The sequence below is a fragment of the Astyanax mexicanus genome, chromosome 4 (genome assembly GCF_023375975.1).
Source record: "Astyanax mexicanus isolate ESR-SI-001 chromosome 4, AstMex3_surface, whole genome shotgun sequence".
NCBI classification, from domain to species: domain Eukaryota; kingdom Metazoa; phylum Chordata; class Actinopteri; order Characiformes; family Acestrorhamphidae; genus Astyanax; species Astyanax mexicanus.
The window spans coordinates 33,038,209-33,057,711 of NC_064411.1; the positions used below are offsets into that span (position 1 = coordinate 33,038,209).

Sequence of the window (19,503 nt, forward strand, 5' to 3'; positions counted from 1 at the left end):
ATAATTCGGGTAATAAAAAATTTGCAGTGCTCTAAAGCACCGGGACCTGACGGATACACTTCAGAATTTTACAAAACTTTTAAAGATCAGTTATCACCTCTGCTACTTGATTTATTTACTGAATCAACTGAAAAAGGATGTTTGCCTCCAACTTTTTATCAAGCTAGTATTTCATTGATACATAAGGAAAACAAGGATCCATTGGATCCTGGTTCATATAGGCCATTAAGCTTGCTTAATGTAGATAATAAAATATTTGCTAAAGTGCTTGCAACCCGATTAGAAGAGGTACTTCCAACAGTGATCTCCCAGACCAGACAGGGTTTATTAAAAACAGGCAGCTATTTTCTAACATTCGTAGGCTGTTAAATATTATCTACACTCCCAGCTCTGAGGACACAGAGATTCTCATCTCATTAGATGCAGAGAAGGCCTTTGACAGGGTCGAGTGGGATTACCTCTTCTCTATCCTGTCAAGGTTTGGATTCGGTACCAAGTACATTTCTTTAGTTAAATTACTTTATGCTAGCCCACAGGCTTCAGTACAAACAAATGACAATAGATCAGATTTTTTCACCCTCAGCCGTTCATGTAGACAGGGTTGTCCGCTCTCTCCCCTTTTGTTTGCATTGGCAATAGAACCGTTAGCAATCTCCCTGCGAACAGAAAAATTTTATAGTGGGATTTACAGGGCAGGGAGAGAACATAAAGTTTCGTTATATGCTGACGATTTGTTATTATTTATTTCCAACCCTGCTAAATCACTCCCAATTATCTTGTCAATATTAGAGAGGTTTGGAGCAATTTCAGGCTACAAACTTAACCTCTCAAAGAGTGTACTGTTTAAGATCAGCCCAATAATTCGACAACAAACATACAGTTCCTTCCCATTCACTGTCTCGGATAAATTTAGATATTTAGGTGTTACTATAACCAAAACATTTGCTGAGTTATTTAAACAAAACTTTTTAAAACTATATGATCGTACAGTGCTGGATTTTGAGAGGTGGGCAAAACTTCCTTTCTCCCTAGCTGGCCGGATCAACACGGTGAAGATGAATACGTTGCCAAAATTCTTATTTCTTTTTCAATGTATACCTTTTTTTATAAATAAGGCCTTCTTTAAAAAACTTGACAGGATTATAACTTCATTCATATGGAATAAAAAGACCCCTAGAATTAAAGCTTCTTTATTACAAAGACCAAAAACACAGGGGGGTATGGGGCTGCCTCATTTTCAACTCTATTACTGGTCTTGTAATATTCGCGCCCTTTCATTCTGGTTTCAGGACCAGTTGTCTGACTGGGCTAGTGTTGAAAGTCACTACTGCATTCCTTCATCTTTATCAGCATTAATATACTCAGCCTTACCCATCCCCCGAACTTATCTCTTGAGAGACCCAGTTATTTTGCACTCAGTAAGAATCTGGACCCAGATCAGAAAGCATTTTGGTTGGCAAGCTGGCTCTGTTTTGGCTCCACTCGCCGCTAATCATTCATTTTTACCCTCACTTTCAGATTCAGTGTTTCACTCCTGGTACAAAAAAGGTATACTCTCAATTAAAGACCTGTTTATTGATAAAGTTTTTGCCACATTCCAACAACTACAAGTTAAATTTATCTTGCCTCAGTCACACTTCTTTAAATATCTACAAATACGCAGTTTTGTAAAGGATAAATTTCCAACATTTCCCAATGAACCAATAAACTCACCCATGGACACTCTGCTGTTGGCTAACCCTCTAATTAAGGGAGGTACATCTATCGTATACAGCCAACTTTTGGAACTAGAACAAAATACCACTCTACAGCATCTTAAACTAGCCTGGGAGGAGGACTTAGGCATACATCTCTCTGATGAACAGTGGACTGAGGCACAAGAACAGGTTCATTCAGGTTCAGTATGTGCTAGGCATGGATTACTTCAATTTAAAATCCTACATAGACTGCATCTTTCCAAATTAAAACTTTCCAGGATGTTTAAAAATGTAGACCCTACCTGCAACCGGTGTGGACAGGAGCCAGCTTCCCTGGCACATATGTTTTGGAAATGCCCCAACATTACAAGTTATTGGACAAACATATTTCAGTCCCTGTCAGACATTTTGGACAAACCCCTTAACCCAGACCCAGCCATAGCTCTTTTAGGAATTCATATCACTGACCCAACACTATCAAGTAACCAGCATAGAGTAATTACATTTGTCACATTGCTAGCACGTAGACTGATATTACTCAACTGGAAACAACAAAAACCACCAACACTCTCTGCTCTAATGAAGGAGATTATGGATCACCTTCAACTGGAAAAACTTAGATTTTTACTAAGAGGTAATACTAGTAAATTCTATAAAATATGGGAACCATTTTTAGAATATTTCAATAATTTTCAACTGAACCTGTCCTAAAGAAAAAGGTGATTTTTTTATAGTTTTTCTTTTAATTTATATACTTTTTCTACATGTAGAAGATTTGTTGCTGCCTTTGACAACTGCTTTTCTTTTTTTTTTTTTTTAATTATTATTGTTATATGTATGTAGGTGTGTGTGTAGGTATGTGTATGTGTATATGTATGTTTGTGTGTATGTGTGTATATGTATGTGTATAGATATATTTTTCCTCTCTTCCACGAGAAGGGGAATGTTGACCCCTTGGATTATATAATTTGTGAATCTTTTTGATTACATTGGAAGTAATGTTGTGAGTGATTGTATATTGTATAGTGGTGTGTAAGTTTCTGTATTAAAAACCCCAATAAACAGAGTTTAAAAAAAAAAAAAAAAAAAAAAATGACATTTAGATTGCATCAGTTTCACTGACAACTGTTAAACTTATAAGATTTGTTAGAGTGAAAATACATCTTGTAAATTATAGTAAATACTTGGAGTGTTTCATGTCCACTTTAAGATCATCCCACATCATCTCAATCAGATTTTGACTAGGCCTGTCAAAATTCAGAGATATTCAGATGTGGATTTGTTTGTGTGATTTGGATCATTGTCCTGCTGCAGAACCCAAGTATGCCTGAGCTTAAAGTCACAAACTGATGGACGGATATTCTCCTTTAGGATTTTCTGGTAGAGATCAGAATTCATGATTCCATTACAGCAAGTTTTCCAGGTTCTAAATAAGCAAAGCATCCCCAGATCATCACACTATCCCCACCTTGTTTGAATTTAGTATGAAGTTCTTTTTCTGAAATTGTGTGAAATTTTAAGCTAGATGTAATGGAACACACACATTCCAAAAAGTTACACTTTTGTCTCGTGAGTGCACAACAAAAATTTCCCAGTTCTTTAGATGATGTTCTGGGTTCTTTTGTGACCTACTGGATGAGTTGTCCATGCCCTTCTGGAGTAACTTCTGTTAGCCGGACACTCCTGGGAAGGTTCACCAGCATTCCATATTATCTGCATTTGAAAATAATAGCTCTCACTGTGGTTAGCTGGAGTCCCAGAGCCTTGGAAATGACTTTTTTGTAACCTTTTCCAAACTGATAGCTGTCAATCACAGTCTATGGGGGAAGTTATTTTGCATAAGTAGCCGACAAGCGACTCAGCAGCACATCTTATCTAAACTGCAGAGCTGTATTATTCATACAAAGTTAACGTAAGGATCAGATTGATCAGTATTGGCTGATACTCAGCACAAAGGGATGCAGACAAGAAGTAGAAGTCCAATAAGTAAAAAAATGTAATGAATGAAATGTAATTAAAACTTAATGTGTGTGACATGTGCACCTGCCTTTTACAGTGGGGGTTATTTCACGCATAGCTTTATTAGTACGCAAAATGTCTGTCCACGCTGCATACCCAGGATACCATTCACTAACATGCCGCCCTCTGGAAGTCAGTAGGCATGAAATAGGACATTGATTTTAGGTCGGACTGTGGTAGTGTGGATGGTGTGATCAGGAGGTATCTCTCTTGAACAGCAGTTTAGTGGAAAAGATGCACTTTGGGGCAGATGTTAGCTGATCAGCTGATGAGCATTTATTGAAAAACAATACACTATACACTTAGATAGGAGTAGGTAGAGGCAAGTGGAGTAAACTACCTCTAAGGTAGATGGTAGGGTAAATAAGAACCCCCATCCATAACAGTAATAATAGTCCTCATATTCCACTAATAAACGCAGTCCCACAGAGCTCATCCAGCATCTACTATCCCCCCCCCCCCCCCATATTGTAGCACCTAAACCTAGCACCTATATACTCCCCAGGCTAAACCAAAAAGAGTACATGTGACTGATAACAATCGTACACACACACACACACACACATACACATACACACACAATACATATTTACATAACGTTTTTTTCACTCCTACATACAACACATTAGGACATAAGGAAATGGTAAGTATATATATATATATATATATGTAAACATAAATAATTAATTATATTAACATTCCTTCTTTTTACATATGTCAACTGGAACCCCCTATTAGTTCCATTAGTTCACCCTTTTTATTAACATGTAATTGACTAAATATTGCAGATGTCCTCGAAAAAAAAAGCATATAGGAGAAAAGCCTAAGCTAAGCTAAGCTAAAAAATGTATGTAAATGTAGTTAAGAGTAAATTCAGAAACAGAAAATATAAAAACTCAATGCCTGACCTCAGGTATGTGTGTATATCTAACACACTGGATATATGAATAGGATCAGTTTGATTTTTTCACTGTACATAAAACCCTGAATGCGTATCTACAGTTCTTATCGAGCCATTTGAAGTCTTGCTCTGTGTCTATGGCACCGCAGTGCTGAGACAATGGAAGTTTTGGGACTTGCCCTCCCACCCAGTTGGTCCAGGAACTCAAATCACTCCCATCAGACCAAAACCAGAAACCAAAAAGTTGGCTCTGTCCAAGCCCCACCCACAAAGTCCCAGAGATACGCCTCCTCCTTAGCTCGTTCTTCACCTCATTGTGGTCAGACTCAGTATGAATGTGCAGCAGACCAGCCCTGTTATCTTTCTTACAGTAGTAAAAAGCGTTCTCCCAGTTCATACGGTCCTCACTGACATGGAGGGAAGCTGATGAAGACAGAAAATACAGCATGTCTTAGAGTGAGATCAAAGACTCTGAGAATTAGAGAGTGTGTGTGTGAAGTCAGGACTTACTGCTGTAGCACAGAGCAGATCCAGTATTATTACACAGCACTGAATACAATTTTCCTGATACCAGTTTTACACATTTTCCTGTAGAACATTTGGGATGATTGTTCCCCCAGTTTCTGTAAGCAGATCTTCCTCTACCAGCCCACTGCCAGTCATCACGCAGCAGACCAATCCAGAATGGTGTGCTGCTCTTCATCCCTTCTATCTTCACTATTTCATTCTGCTCCTGATCTCTGATGCTGACCAGATCAGTGTAGTTCTTCCTGCAGTAACTCTGAGCTTCATACCAGGTCAGAGACTGATCAGTGATCAGGTGATAGCTGAAGGTAAGGTTGTTCTGACCTGTGGAGGAGAAACAATGAAAACTTTGTATTAAGAGTTGGATCTAAAAGAATGAACAATTCAGAGTTATTACAGTTGAAATATCTGTAGTTTATAATCAAATCAAATCAAATCAAATCAAATTTATTTGTATAGCGCTTTTTACAACAGGTGTTGGCACAAAGCAGCTTTACAGAAACATGATTACAGGACAAAGAATCAGGCAAAACATTACACATAGAAAATACATAATACAGAACCCCCAGTGAGCGCGGAGGCAAGGAAAAACTCCCTCAGAGCTGCAGGAGGAGGAAGAAACCTTGGGAGGACCAAGACTCACATTAAAGGGGGGACCATCCTACCACTGGTCAAACGGCTTTTAAATAGAAATTTAAAAAGTCTTTTATACATCCATATAGGTTTTATGTAATCAGGAGTGTAATAGCGCCACTAATGGCTTGGATGTAATCTGTAGTGGAGAGTAAGATGGTCGATGAGCAGCTGATCTGTGGTGGTGGTGGAGAAGAGCTGACTTCAGAAACTTCCATCAGTCTGGCCGGACAGGAGACGCGAGAGCCTGAGGGTCCAACATCGGTATCGGGTCAGACAGGTGGGCAGTCAGTAACTCGGAGGAAGGCAGAGAGATGGAATTAGTTTTGACTGGATTTATGCAAAACTGAGAATATTAAAACATTATCAGAGTGTGGCAAATGACTCCGGCAGAACTGAATAAAACAGCCTAACTAAAGGCAGAGAGCCAGAAGGTAACATAGACATGGAGGCACCCTGAAACACCAGCATCCACCCACTCCACCGTCCACAAACCTGAGTGACCGTGTGCAGTGGGAGAACAACAGCACCAGCATCTCAGTTTACCACAATTTCCTCTGTCCATGAACCCCTGAATCTGCAGCCTTATCTAAAGGGAAAAACATTAATTACCAAAAGCTAAACTAAACAAGTAAGTTTTCAGTCTAGACTTAAAGATTGAGACTGTGTCTGAGTCCCGAACATATTCGGGGAGATTATTCCAGAGTTGGGGAGCTTTATAAGAGAAAGCTCTTCCTCCTGCAGAGCTCCTCTGAATTTTAGGAACTACTAATAAACCAGCACCCTGAGATCTAAGTAATCGTGGTGGTTCATAACAGGAGATGAGGTCTCGTAAATACTCAGGAGCGAGTCCGTGTAGGGCTTTATACGTTAACAGGAGAATTTTATAGTCTATGCGGAATTTGACTGGAAGCCAGTGCAGTGCTGATAGTACTGGACTAATATGGTCAAATTTTCTAGTTTTAGTAAGGACCCTGGCTGCAGCATTTTGAACTAGCTGAAGTTTATTTAAGTTACTGCCGGAACATCCAGACAGTAGCGCATTACAATAATCTAGCCTTGAGGTAATAAAGGCATGTACTAATTTTTCTGCGTCATGCAGTGATAGGGCATTTCTTAGCTTGGCGATATTACGGAGGTGTAGAAAAGCTGTTCTAGTAACATTAGATATGTGTTTATCGAATGCTAGATCTGAATCTATGATAACTCCAAGGTTTTTAGCTGCTGAACCAGGGGTGGCTGAGAAGTCAGCCAGATTTAGCATTAAGTCTGATAATTTATTTCTAGCAGCTTTGGGGCCTAATAGGAGAACTTCTGTTTTATCACTATTTAATAGGAGGAAGTTGTGCGACATCCATGATTTTACATCTTCTACACAATCCTCGATTTTCTTTAATCTCACTCTGTCATCAGGTTTGGCTGATATGAAGAGCTGCGTGTCATCCGCATAACAATGAAAATTCACATTGTGTTTTCTAATAACTTTGCCCAGTGGGAGCATATATAATGTAAATAATAACGGTCCTAATATAGAGCCTTGTGGAATTCCATATCTTACCTTGGTATAACTGGAAGACATATCATTTATCCTCACAAACTGATAGCGATCGGTTAAGTACGATTTAAACCATGCTAAGGCAGTTCCGGTTACACCGACCATGTCCTCTAGTCTTTCTAAAAGGTATTTACCTTGTTTATAACACATGAAGTTTTTTGTCTCTGTACACTGAATTTTGTCCCATGAACCACCAGCCAACATAGTAGAACAGCAGGGCAATGAGCCACAGTCTCCAGTCTCCTGATTTCTGAATGTAACTTTATCACCATTAGACCATTTTACACTGGACTGGTTCCTGTACAGACCGGTCCATGCAGAGCCGATACCAGTCAGTCTGATCAGTGCAGTGATGTCTTCATCATTATACACAGTGACCAGATCAGTGTAGTTCTCTCTACAAGCTGCTCGAGCTTCAGACTGAGTCAGGTTCTTCTCTATGAGATGGAAAGTTCTCAGACGATTGTTTTGTTCTGCAGGAGAAAAGACTGTGGAGAAACGTTCTGTAGTTAATGAAGCGGAACAGAAATTAAAGGGTTTAGATGTGATGTGTGTGAATATTGTGATGTGATGATCTTTGTGATGAACTCTATGATTAATCGCACTGGTTCTTCTTAAGTTTTCATAGTGGATATTTAAATTAAAGAATGAATGTAAGAAACATAAAATACAATTACATTTATATTAGTGGTGTCAATTATAATACTAGTATATATCTGTATGTTGGAGGGGAGATAAAGCCAATGTGGGGCGCTGGAATAAAGAATGTATAATAAATTGAATTCAGGAACATTTTTTTTGTCTTTATTGTAAACATCTCAGCTTGATTGTAAGGATTTATGAATTAGAACTTAATTAACTGAGTATTAAAGGGTGTTTTCACATGTGTATTTGGTTTCTATGGTCTGAATCAGTTGATGAGTTTGTTTATTTGGAGTGTTTCTCTCTCTGTTTGGTTTGGTTTCATACAGGTAAAAATCTAAACACACCAAAATGCACACCAATAAACCACTCGAGCACATTGTCTTCTTTGATTGCTCAGAGCTGTCTGGCGCGGGAGCAAGAAAGTAAATATAGTGAAACGATTCTGTGTTCCAGCACGTATATCTGTGCAGTGTAAAGCTGATTTAACACAGAGGGCAGAAAATCTACAGCTTTATTTTCAAACACAGTGTTTTTAATGGGACATGCAGCGCAGATGTGAGCAGTGAATGCAGCACATACCACCGCTTAGTGTGTAAACAGCATGAAGCAGCAGAGACAGCATTTGTTAATAGTAGTATATTATCTGGCTAATATATCAGATTAAGCTGTTAAGTAGTCTCTAATAGACTTGATTGAGTGGGTTTTAATACTGTACACTACCAGTCAAAAGTATTTTTAATATTTAAAGAAAATCATATGGAATTATTTTGTGGTAACAAACCAGAATTTGTTTAAATTGTAAAATTAGATTATTTAAAGTAGCCCCACTTGTTTAGATGACAATTTTGTAAATCTTGTCATTTTCTCAGTCAGCTTTATGAGGTAGAGTCACCTGGAATTCAGGCTTTCAGATAACAGCTGTGCTGAACTTGTCAAGAGTTAATTACATGATTTTGTTTTGCGTCTTAATGTTTGAGAGCATCAGTTGTGCAGTTGTGAAGAGGTAGAGTTGGTGTACAGTGAATAGCTCTATTTGAGTAATGCTCTAATCCATTTTCAGCAAGAACTAATCAACTAAGTAAAGAAAAAAAAAGTTCTTAAAGAAAAAATGATGAAAAAATTTCAAGAACGTTAAAACTATCCTCGCAAAGATCATCAAAAACATTATGATGAAACTGGTTCTCATCAGGACCGCCCCAGGAAAAAAAGAGCAAGAGTTTTCTCTGTTGCACAGGATAAGTTAATCAGAGTTACCAGCCTCAGAAACTGCAAGTTAACAGCTTAACCCCAGATAAGAGATGCTAAATGATTTACATATATAGTATTTTGGTTTGTTTAACACTTTTAAGTTACTACATAATTCATTATGTGTTCCTTGTTCTGGATGACTTCAGTATTCATTTACAATGTACAAATAAAAACATTAAATTAGAAAGTGTGTCCAAACTTTTGACTGGTACTCTATGTCTGAACATAACTTAAAAACATGAAATAAAGCACAGATAAAATTCATTTTTAGTTGCGCAGCTTTAGTCCACAATTATAGACAACAGTAATAAAGTAATAGAGTCAAATCAGCATTTAAATTGTGATCGATTATCAATACAGTGTTTAGACTTTATTATAGATGATTAATACTAAATACTAATTACTATTGAACTTGTTTTATAAAAAACAACCACTAGAGGGCCTCAGTTGTTTTTTTTTTTAAATATATATATTCTATAATGGAATGAAGGACTCAGTGAAGATACACTGTATTTGGCCTCAAATATGATTTTTTAAATATATATATTATTTTCTAAAATCTACATCTGATAATGCAGTACAAGCCTTGGTCTGTGCCTACTGTCTACAGCACAGCACTGGTGGGTGAGTGGAGGCTCCGGTGATCTCCCTCTAAAGTGGTTTATAGTACACAAATCTTTCCTTTCTCACCAAAACCAGGAGCTTTAGTGTCAAATCTGAATCAACATGTAGAAGATCAGTCCTGTTACCTTTCTTACAGTAGTTCAGAGTGTCGCTCATCCCACTCCTACGGTCATCACTGACATTAACAGATGCTGATAGAGACAGAAAAAATACAAAAAGAAGCTTTAATTTACATACAGTGTTTTATAAAGATGATACTGAACACTGCTGAGAGAGTTATAGAGAGTGAAGTCAGGACTTACTGTTGTAGCACAGAACAGCAGGAATCGGAGTATTACTGCATGGCACATTTTGCCATTTCCCATTATTCAGCTGTGTACAGTGTGATGTTGTTGATGGTCGAGGTTGACCAGCATCCCAGTTTCTGTAAGCAGATCTTCCTCCATCAGCCCACTCCCAGTCATCACGCAGCAGACCAATCCAGAAGGAATCACTGCTCTTCATCCCTGCTATCTTCACTGCTTCATTCTGCTCCTGATCTCTGATGCTGACCAGATCAGTGTAGTTCTTCCTGCAGTAACTCTGAGCTTCATACCAGGTCTTATTCTCAGTGATCAGGTGATAGCTGAAGGTGAGGTCAGTCTGATCTGTGGAGGAGAAAGAGTGAACACATTAACACTGAATTATAAAGCTGTCTGAAAAAATCTGAGTTAATACTGTTGAAATATTGATAGTAAATAAATATTTACCTTGTTTATAACACATGAAGTTTCTTCTCTCTGTGCACGTTATATTGTCCCAGGATGCATCAGTCTTCATAGCAGCACAGTTGGGCTTTGTCCCACAGCTTCCAGTCAGAGCACTGAATGTAACTTCATCACCATTAGACCATTTAGAACTGAACTGACTGCGCTGAAGACCAATCCAGACTGTACTGTTGATCAGATTAATCAGTGCAGCGTTCTCTTCTTCACTGCACACAGTGACCAGATCAGTGTAGATCTCTCTACAAGCTGCTCGAGCTACAGACTGAGTCATACTCTTCTCAATGAGATGGAAAGTTCTGAGAGGACTTTGTTCTGCAGAAGAAAAGTCTGTGGAGAAAAGTTCTGTAGTTAATATAAGATTAACAACTGGTGGATGTGTGATGTGTTCAAGAGTACATCTGAACTAATGTCCCGCCATGTTTATTCTGTTTTGTTTATTTATAGATATTTTATGATTATTGATAAAGGCATTTGTATGGAGATATTCAGCTTGAAGGTAAAAGTCTACTGGGAAAGCTTTTAATTCAGACTAGCAGTAAACAATCAGACCTCAGCTGTATGGAGTGAATTTTGTGCCAAAAGTTTTACGTAAAAAAATAAAATCCACAATCAAAACTTAAGAATCAAAAGTAAAACGTATGTTGCAAATTCAAAAGAGAAAAACTATATATCAAATATATATATTTAAATATACTTGGTTATTTTATTATTCTTTGCACTTATTTGAAAATTATTTTAGTTTGGATTTTGCCAGTCTTTGCTTTCATTTTTGGATTTTTTTGGATTTTCTGTGGATTTTTGTGGATTTTGCTGCTAAAGACTTTTGCTTCTGGAATCTCTCCTTTGCTTCTGCTTCATTTTTTTGGTTCTGATTTTTGGCACACTTTTCACGGGTGGGCGGGGCTTAGAAGAAGGCGTTCCCCTTTAATCTCTATTGGTCACCTACCCTGAACCCTCGTCTGAGACAGACCACGCCCACCCCGCCAGCTTCAAGCGCTCTTCCAAACATGGCGGAGCGAACGGGGTTCAGCTCACAGCAGCACCAGCAGGTACTTTTCCAGTTAAATTTCATACAGACGTTATGTTTAATGTTATATTTCTTTTTTAAGTAAGTGTTTAACTCTATTGAGATGCTCATGTTAGCGGGGTGTGCTAAATATCCATGCTTAAATTATACTAGTTAGTTAGTGAACACTAACCTACCTAGTCAGTGAGTTAGCTAGTTTACCTAGGTCATCTGGTCAGTGAGTTAGTGGGTTAGCTAAGCTAGTTAGGTTACCTAGTCAGTGAGTTAGCTAGTTAACCTTAACCAGCACTTACTTGGCTTTACCCTGGGGCATAATAACTAGCTTAGCTAACCCACTAGCTCACTGACTAGGTAACCTAACTAGCTTAGCTAACCCACTAACTCACTGACCAGATGACCTAGGTTAAGTAGCTAGCTAACTCACTGACCAGATGACCTAGGTTAAGTAGCTAGCTAACTCGCTGACCAGATAACCTAGGTTAACTAGCTAACTCACTGACTAGGTAACCTAACTAGCTTAGCTAACCCACTAACTCACTGACCAGAGTGGAATGATAAAATCCTCGGAAATTATATTTATATTTATTTGGTGTAGATAGCTTCTTTATTGTCAGCCACAAAGGGGCGCTACTCAACTTTTATAAAGTTTTTCTTACAGAAGATGGTCACACATGCCAGCTGTTATTATTTTATGAGAATCTAGGCTACCCAAATATGTCTTAAAGAGTATCTACACTCTAAAACAGTTTTTATATTAATAGCTGAAATATGTTAAAATGTTGCTTCATAAAAATAAAAAATACCAGCCCTGCTTCTGGAATCTCTCCTTTGCTTCTGCTTCATTTTTTTGGTTCTGATTTTTGGCACACTTTTCACGGGTGGGCGGGGCTTAGAAGAAGGCGTTCCCCTTTAATCTCTATTGGTCACCTACCCTGAACCCTCGTCTGAGACAGACCACGCCCACCCCGCCAGCTTCAAGCGCTCTTCCAAACATGGCGGAGCGAACGGGGTTCAGCTCACAGCAGCACCAGCAGGTACTTTTCCAGTTAAATTTCATACAGACGTTATGTTTAATGTTATATTTCTTTTTTAAGTAAGTGTTTAACTCTATTAAGATGCTCATGTTAGCGGGGTGTGCTAAATATCCATGCTTAAATTATACTAGTTAGTTAGTGAACACTAACCTACCTAGTCAGTGAGTTAGCTAGTTTACCTAGGTCATCTGGTCTGTGAGTTAGTGGGTTAGCTAAGCTAGTTAGGTTACCTAGTCAGTGAGTTAGCTAGTTAACCTTAACCAGCACTTACTTGGCTTTACCCTGGGGCATAATAACTAGCTTAGCTAACCCACTAGCTCACTGACTAGGTAACCTAACTAGCTTAGCTAACCCACTAACTCACTGACCAGATGACCTAGGTTAAGTAGCTAGCTAACTCACTGACCAGATGACCTAGGTTAAGTAGCTAGCTAACTCGCTGACCAGATAACCTAGGTTAACTAGCTAACTCACTGACTAGGTAACCTAACTAGCTTAGCTAACCCACTAACTCACTGACCAGATGACCTAGGTTAAGTAGCTAGCTAACTCACTGACCAGATGACCTAGGTTAAGTAGCTAGCTAACTCACTGACCAGATAACCTAGGTTAACTAGCTAACTCACTGACTAGGTAACCTAACTAGCTTAGCTAACCCACTAACTCACTGACCAGATGACCTAGGTTAAGTAGCTAGCTAACTCGCTGACCAGATAACCTAGGTAAACTAGCTAACTCACTGACTAGGTAACCTAACTAGCTTAGCTAACCCACTAACTCACTGACCAGATGACCTAGGTAAACTAGCTAACTTACTGACATTAAACATAACGTCTGTATGAAATTTAATTGGAAAAGTACCTGCTGGTGCTGCTGTGAGCTGAACCCCGTTCGCTCCGCCATGTTTGGAAGAGCGCTTGAAGCTGGCGGGGTGGGCGTGGTCTGTCTCAGACGAGGGTTCAGGGTAGGTGACCAATAGAGATTAAAGGGGAACGCCTTCTTCTAAGCCCCGCCCACCCGTGAAAAGTGTGCCAAAAATCAGAACCAAAAAAATGAAGCAGAAGCAAAGGAGAGATTCCAGAAGCAAAAGTCTTTAGCAGCAAAATCCACAGAAAATCCAAAAAAATCCAAAAATGAAAGCAAAGACTGGCAAAATCCAAACTAAAATAATTTTCAAATAAGTGCAAAGAATAATAAAATAACCAAGTATATTTAAATATATATATTTGATATATAGTTTTTCTCTTTTGAATTTGCAACATACATGTTTTACTTTTGATTCTTAAAATTTTGATTGTGGATTTTATTTTTTTACGTAAAACTTTTGGCACAAAATTCACTCCATACAGCTGTAGCTAGCTGTGTTCAGCTCTAGAGCTCCAGAGTGGAATGATAAAATCCTCAGAAATTATATTTATATTTATTTGGTGTAGATATCTTCTTTATTGTCAGCCACAAAGGGGCGCTACTCAACTTTTATAAAGTTTTTATTACAGAAGATGATAACACCTGCCAGCTGTTATTATTTTATGAGAATCTAGGCTGCCCAAATATGTCTTAAAGAGTATCTACACTCTAAAACAGTTTTTATATTAATAGCTGAAATATGTTAAAATGTTGCTTCATAAAAATAAAAAATACCAGCCCTGATTAAAAAGCTGAAGAATGAGATGCAAACATCCTGCTGTAATTCACTCTTTTTACAGAGCCTTATGAGATATTTTTTTTCTCTTTTGGTATTTTGCTACTGCTGAGAAGTTCAGGGTATATCAAATATCAAAAGATACTCTTTATTTATTTCAGAATATTAATTAAACATGGATACTCTGTCTCACACCTACACACATTGCTGCTTCTGTGAAGTTTTTCAACACATTTATCTTCTTAAGAATAATCTTTACTTCTTTATTTCATATTTTGCATTAATATTGTAACTTTTTAAAATTCTAAGAGTATTTAAACATGTTTACAAAGAACAATATGTGTTTAGAGTTAATAAGATACGATTAAACAAACATATTTAGATATAAATAAGATTCCACTGTAATTATTTTACATTAATTATTTTATTTTACATTTAAATATCCGTTGTTAAAAGTTCATTGTTTTGTGCCATTAATCAGCACTTTTTTTATATTACGACAGCTCTACACATATACAGTTTTGAAAAAAATTAAGAGACCACTTCAGTTTCTGAATCAGTTTCTCTGATTTTGCTATTTAAAGGTATACAGTACAGGCCAAAAGTGTGGACACACCTTCTCATTCAATGCTTTTTCTTTATTTTCATGACTATTTACATTGTAGATTCTCAGTGAAGCATCAAAACTATGAATGAACACATGTGGAGTTTTATGTACTTAACAAAAAAATGAGCTGTCCTCCACAGTCACCAGACCTGAACCCAATCCAGATGGTTTGGGGTGAGCTGGAGCACAGAGTGAAGGCAAAGGTGTCAGCAAGTGCTAATAAACACCTCTGGGAACTCCTTCAAGACTGTTGGAAAACCATTTCAGGTGACTCTACCTCTTGAAGCTCATTGAGAGAATGATGCCAAGAGTGTGCAAAGCAGTAATCAGAGCAAAGGGTGGCTAATTTGAAGAAACTTGAATATAATATTTTTTTGTGTTAAGAACAAAACTCCACGTGTTCATTCATAGTTTTGATGCCTTCAGTGAGAATCTACAATGTAAATAGTCATGAATATGAAATAAAGAAAACGCATTGAATGAGAAGGTGTGTCCAAACTTTTGGGCTGTACTGTATGTTTGAGTAAAAATAACATTGTTGTTTTATTCTATAAACTACTGACAACATTTCTCCCAAATTCCAAATAAAAATATTTTCATTTAGAGCATTTATTTGCAGAAAATGAGAAATGGCTGAAATAACAAAAAAAGAGGCAGAGCTTTCAGACCTCAAATAATGCAAAGAAAACAAGTTCAAAAAGTTTAAAGAATTCAGAAATCAATATTTGGTGGAATAAACCTTTTTCATACATCTTGGCATGTTCTCCTCCATCAGTCTTACACACTGCTTTTGGATAACTTTATGCTACTCCTGGTGCAAAACTTTAAGCAGTTCAGTTTGGTTTGATGGCTTGTGATCATCCATCTTCCTCTTGATTATATTTCAGGGGTTTTCAATTTGGTAAAATCAAAGAAATTCTTAATTTTTAAGTGATCTCTATTTTTTTTATTTGTTATTTAAATATATATTATATAGACACGGGCATGAAAAGTATTTGCCACCTTAAAGATTGTTTTTGTTTTTGCATTTTTGGTCATACTTACATTTTTCAGATTATCAAACAAACTGTAATATCAGGCAAACATCAGAGTAAATATAATAAGCACTTTATTAAATGATGATTTTATTTATTAAGGAAAAAAAAACTGTGTAGCCCTTGAACTGTGAATTAATCACACTTTTTAAAAAGCTGAGTTCATTTTCACTACTAACCACAACCAGGCCTGATTACTACCAGACCTGAAGAATCAAGAAATCTCTTAAATAGACCCTGTCTGATGACATGAACATACCTGTCAAGTTTTGGACTTAAAAATAAGGGATTTTTTCCGCCGCCCCAACAGCCCAACCGAGGGCTAAAAATTAATATGTATATATATATATATATATATATATATATATATATATATATATATATATATATATATATATATATATATTATTTAATAGATTTAAAATTGAAATTGAAGGGTGCACAAATTTACAAAAAGGACATGGATCAGATATATTCCATAAGTAAATAATAGTCCTAAGGGGCCTACACAATTAATAATCTTTCATTAATACTTCTTTCTATCGTTCAGTCCACTCCTGATCAGGGGTGGGTTTCCCGAAAACGATCAATCTTAGGGAATAACGAACGAACTAACGAATGACGTGAGTAAAGAACGAGCCAGTTCTGCGAGTGTTTCCCAAAGAGCTTCGCAAAGTGAAAATTAACGAACAAGGTTAAAGAACGTCTTTGTTGACTCCTCCCCCGAAACAGCGCGCTCAATCGATCCACAAATATCGATTCAACACTGCATATATGCAGTATTTATTCACTATTAGACCATAAAAACGTAGAACTGTGTTGTAATCATCAACATTATACATATTCTGAAATTTAAATTACAAAAGGATGTACTTTGGCATTAATAAAATACTCCTAAAGATACATATGACTAAATAAATAATAAAAAATCTAATCTATTTTAAAACATTAAACTTTTCTTACTTTTTAAAAATTATTATAGTTAATATATATTATATTAATAGATATTATACTAATATTATTAATAGTAATATTGATAGTAATATTAATGTATTATTATTATTATTATTATTTTTATTATTATGAATAATTATATAAAAATAATATAAAATATATACAAAATAAATTATATAAAAATAATATAATAATACTTATACGTATGTACCTGTTTTTTTTAAACCAACCAAAATATGTTTTATATACACTCTATGAGGCTCCTGCTCATCCTAAATCACTCAGTTGAGTTTAGGTCAGGGGATTGTGAAGGCCATGCACCTTTTTGTTTACTAGACAATTCCATATGCGTCAATTAATCGTTTTCATGGTTTTAATATTAATCGCCAATGTAAAAAAATAAAAAATAAAATAATTAAATGAGACGTGTCCAACTTTTGACTGGTACTTATATATTTGCGAGTTGACACACCCCAGAGTTTGCCCAGATGAACGGCCACAATGTTGGTTAGAAGCACCTGAATAAGGAATATTATTAAATATTACCTGCACATTCACCGATACCCTTTACAATACGTATAGGTGGGATTAAAGACACCGCAGGCGTCCCCTGCACCGGACCTACTTTGCAGCTTTGCTTAAACCGTGAACATCATCTGCAGGAATTCACTGATTGCATTTCTTGCAGCATTAATGTCAAGAACTCTAGCATCGCTAATCTGGATTTTAATGATTTATTCGTGGGTTTGATTGGTCAGTTCCAATATGCCCAGTTATACTACAAGCCACAGGCAAAGTTGGCATTATAATATAATATAACATAACATAACATAACATAACATAACATAATATAATATAATAATGTTGATAATTATATAATAATATAATTGATTATAATTAATAGTAATATAATATAATTGTTCAACCACGGAAATAATATTTTTTCTTCTTCAAAATTGGCGGTCCCTGGTGTTTAAGGTGCTGAACTGCAAGTCGAGATCCCCTAAAGAAGCTCTTTAAGAATAACGACTGGGTCAGAGCACTCGTTAATCTGCGAGTGAGTTTACGTAGTACTTTAGTTACGCACGGGTTTGGGAAACACTCTTTAATTAACGATCAATCTTAAGTACGAGTTAACGAAGTTCTTAGCGTTACGAAGCTTTCGGGAAACCCACCCCAGTTCAGTTAATTTCAGCCCTCTCCACATTTTCTCTCTCTCCAGCTCAACCATCTCTTCTACCCCTTCTAAATAATACATTACACCACAATACTTGAGATTTAAACAAATTCTAACCAACCCTAAAACTAGCCCTGAACTAATAGAGTTTGGAAATTATAGGTTTTGGCTGATCAGGCACATCAGGGCAGGGCATTATATGTATGTAGATTTTTCTCAAACCATGAATATCTATCTAGCTAATTCTAAAGTTTAGCTAACTGAGTCACAAGCTGTATTTTATTAAACACACAGTGGGTTTAATTTATGTTTTGATTCAGAGAAGAGTCTTTTTAACCAGCTATCAGAAACAATCTCATCACAGTTTACATGGTTAGTTACCTTTCTTTTAGAAAAATCTCCGTATATCCAGATTAGTTTTAACGACAGCTGCTCCGACTAGCTGCCTGAACTCACAGCGAGGGGAGGGGTGGGGCTTCCCGCACACTAAACTGCGCTCCGCAAAACAAGCAAGCTGATTGGCTATTTCTCCTGAAAGGCGGGACTTTCTCCTTGAACCGGCAACACGATTGGTTAAGAGACACAGTGCATTGTCGCCTGTGGCCTATATTTTTTTTATTTAGTATAATACGGGAAATTTACGGGAAAATACTAATACGGGAGGACGGCGGGAAAGAGGAGTAAAATACGGTAGTTTCCCGGCCAAAACGGGAGACTTGACAGGTATGGACATGACGCATCTAAAGATCTCAAAAAGCGACACCTTATGCCCTGATCTGAAGACATTCATAAACAAAGTCATTGACATCTATTAATCTGAAAAAGTTTACAAAGTTACAAAGTTTCTAAGGCTTTGGGACTCTTATTATTCACAAATAGAGAAAACATTAAACACTGGTGCATCTTCCCAGAAATGGCCAGCCAATCAAAACTATTCCAAAAAGGCATGGACAACTCATCCAGGAGGTCACAAAAGAACCCAGAACAACATTTACAGAACTGCAGGTCTCACTTGCCTCAGTTAAGGTCAGTGTTTATGATTCAATAATGATAAAGAGTCTGGTCAAAATGGTATCCATGTTGTATCAAAGTAATTGATTATAAGTAGAGATGTACCTGGGAAGAGGACCAGGAGGAGGAAGATCAGGATGGTTGCCATATTTTCACCAAACACTTCCACCAGAATCAGTGGCGTGTGGGTTTAACATACAACATTAGAACTGTTCTAGACTGCAGTCAGGAGATCTGAAAAGGAGAAATAAATATAAAAGATAAGAGAGGGTAATGAAACATTACAGGTCATATTGGTATTTATTGTGATCAGTACTTCTATTCTAGCCTCTGTTGAGGAGTTTTTTTTAACCTGCCGATGGTGAAGAAACCTCCTCTTTCACATGCTATGTAAGTGTTGATC

General features: G+C 37.0%; 1 protein-coding gene and 1 long non-coding RNA gene across 2 annotated transcripts; both read right to left on the minus strand.

The window, feature by feature from the left end:
- Positions 1-5,021: 5,021 nt before the first annotated feature.
- On the minus strand, positions 5,022-10,666 carry LOC125801748 (macrophage mannose receptor 1-like). The gene is made up of 6 exons (XM_049479000.1): positions 10,597-10,666; positions 10,150-10,494; positions 9,973-10,038; positions 7,639-7,803; positions 5,412-5,466; positions 5,022-5,040 (listed from the first exon to the last, which is right to left on the minus strand). Exons 1-6 carry the CDS (start codon positions 10,664-10,666, stop codon positions 5,022-5,024), a joined length of 720 nt encoding a protein of 239 aa, XP_049334957.1.
- Positions 10,667-13,090: 2,424 nt separating this feature from the next.
- Positions 13,091-13,483, minus strand: LOC125801646 (uncharacterized). Its single transcript, XR_007438843.1, has 3 exons — positions 13,394-13,483; positions 13,242-13,355; positions 13,091-13,203 (listed from the first exon to the last, which is right to left on the minus strand). It is a non-coding gene; the product is annotated as an uncharacterized LOC125801646 (long non-coding RNA).
- Positions 13,484-19,503: the final 6,020 nt, after the last annotated feature.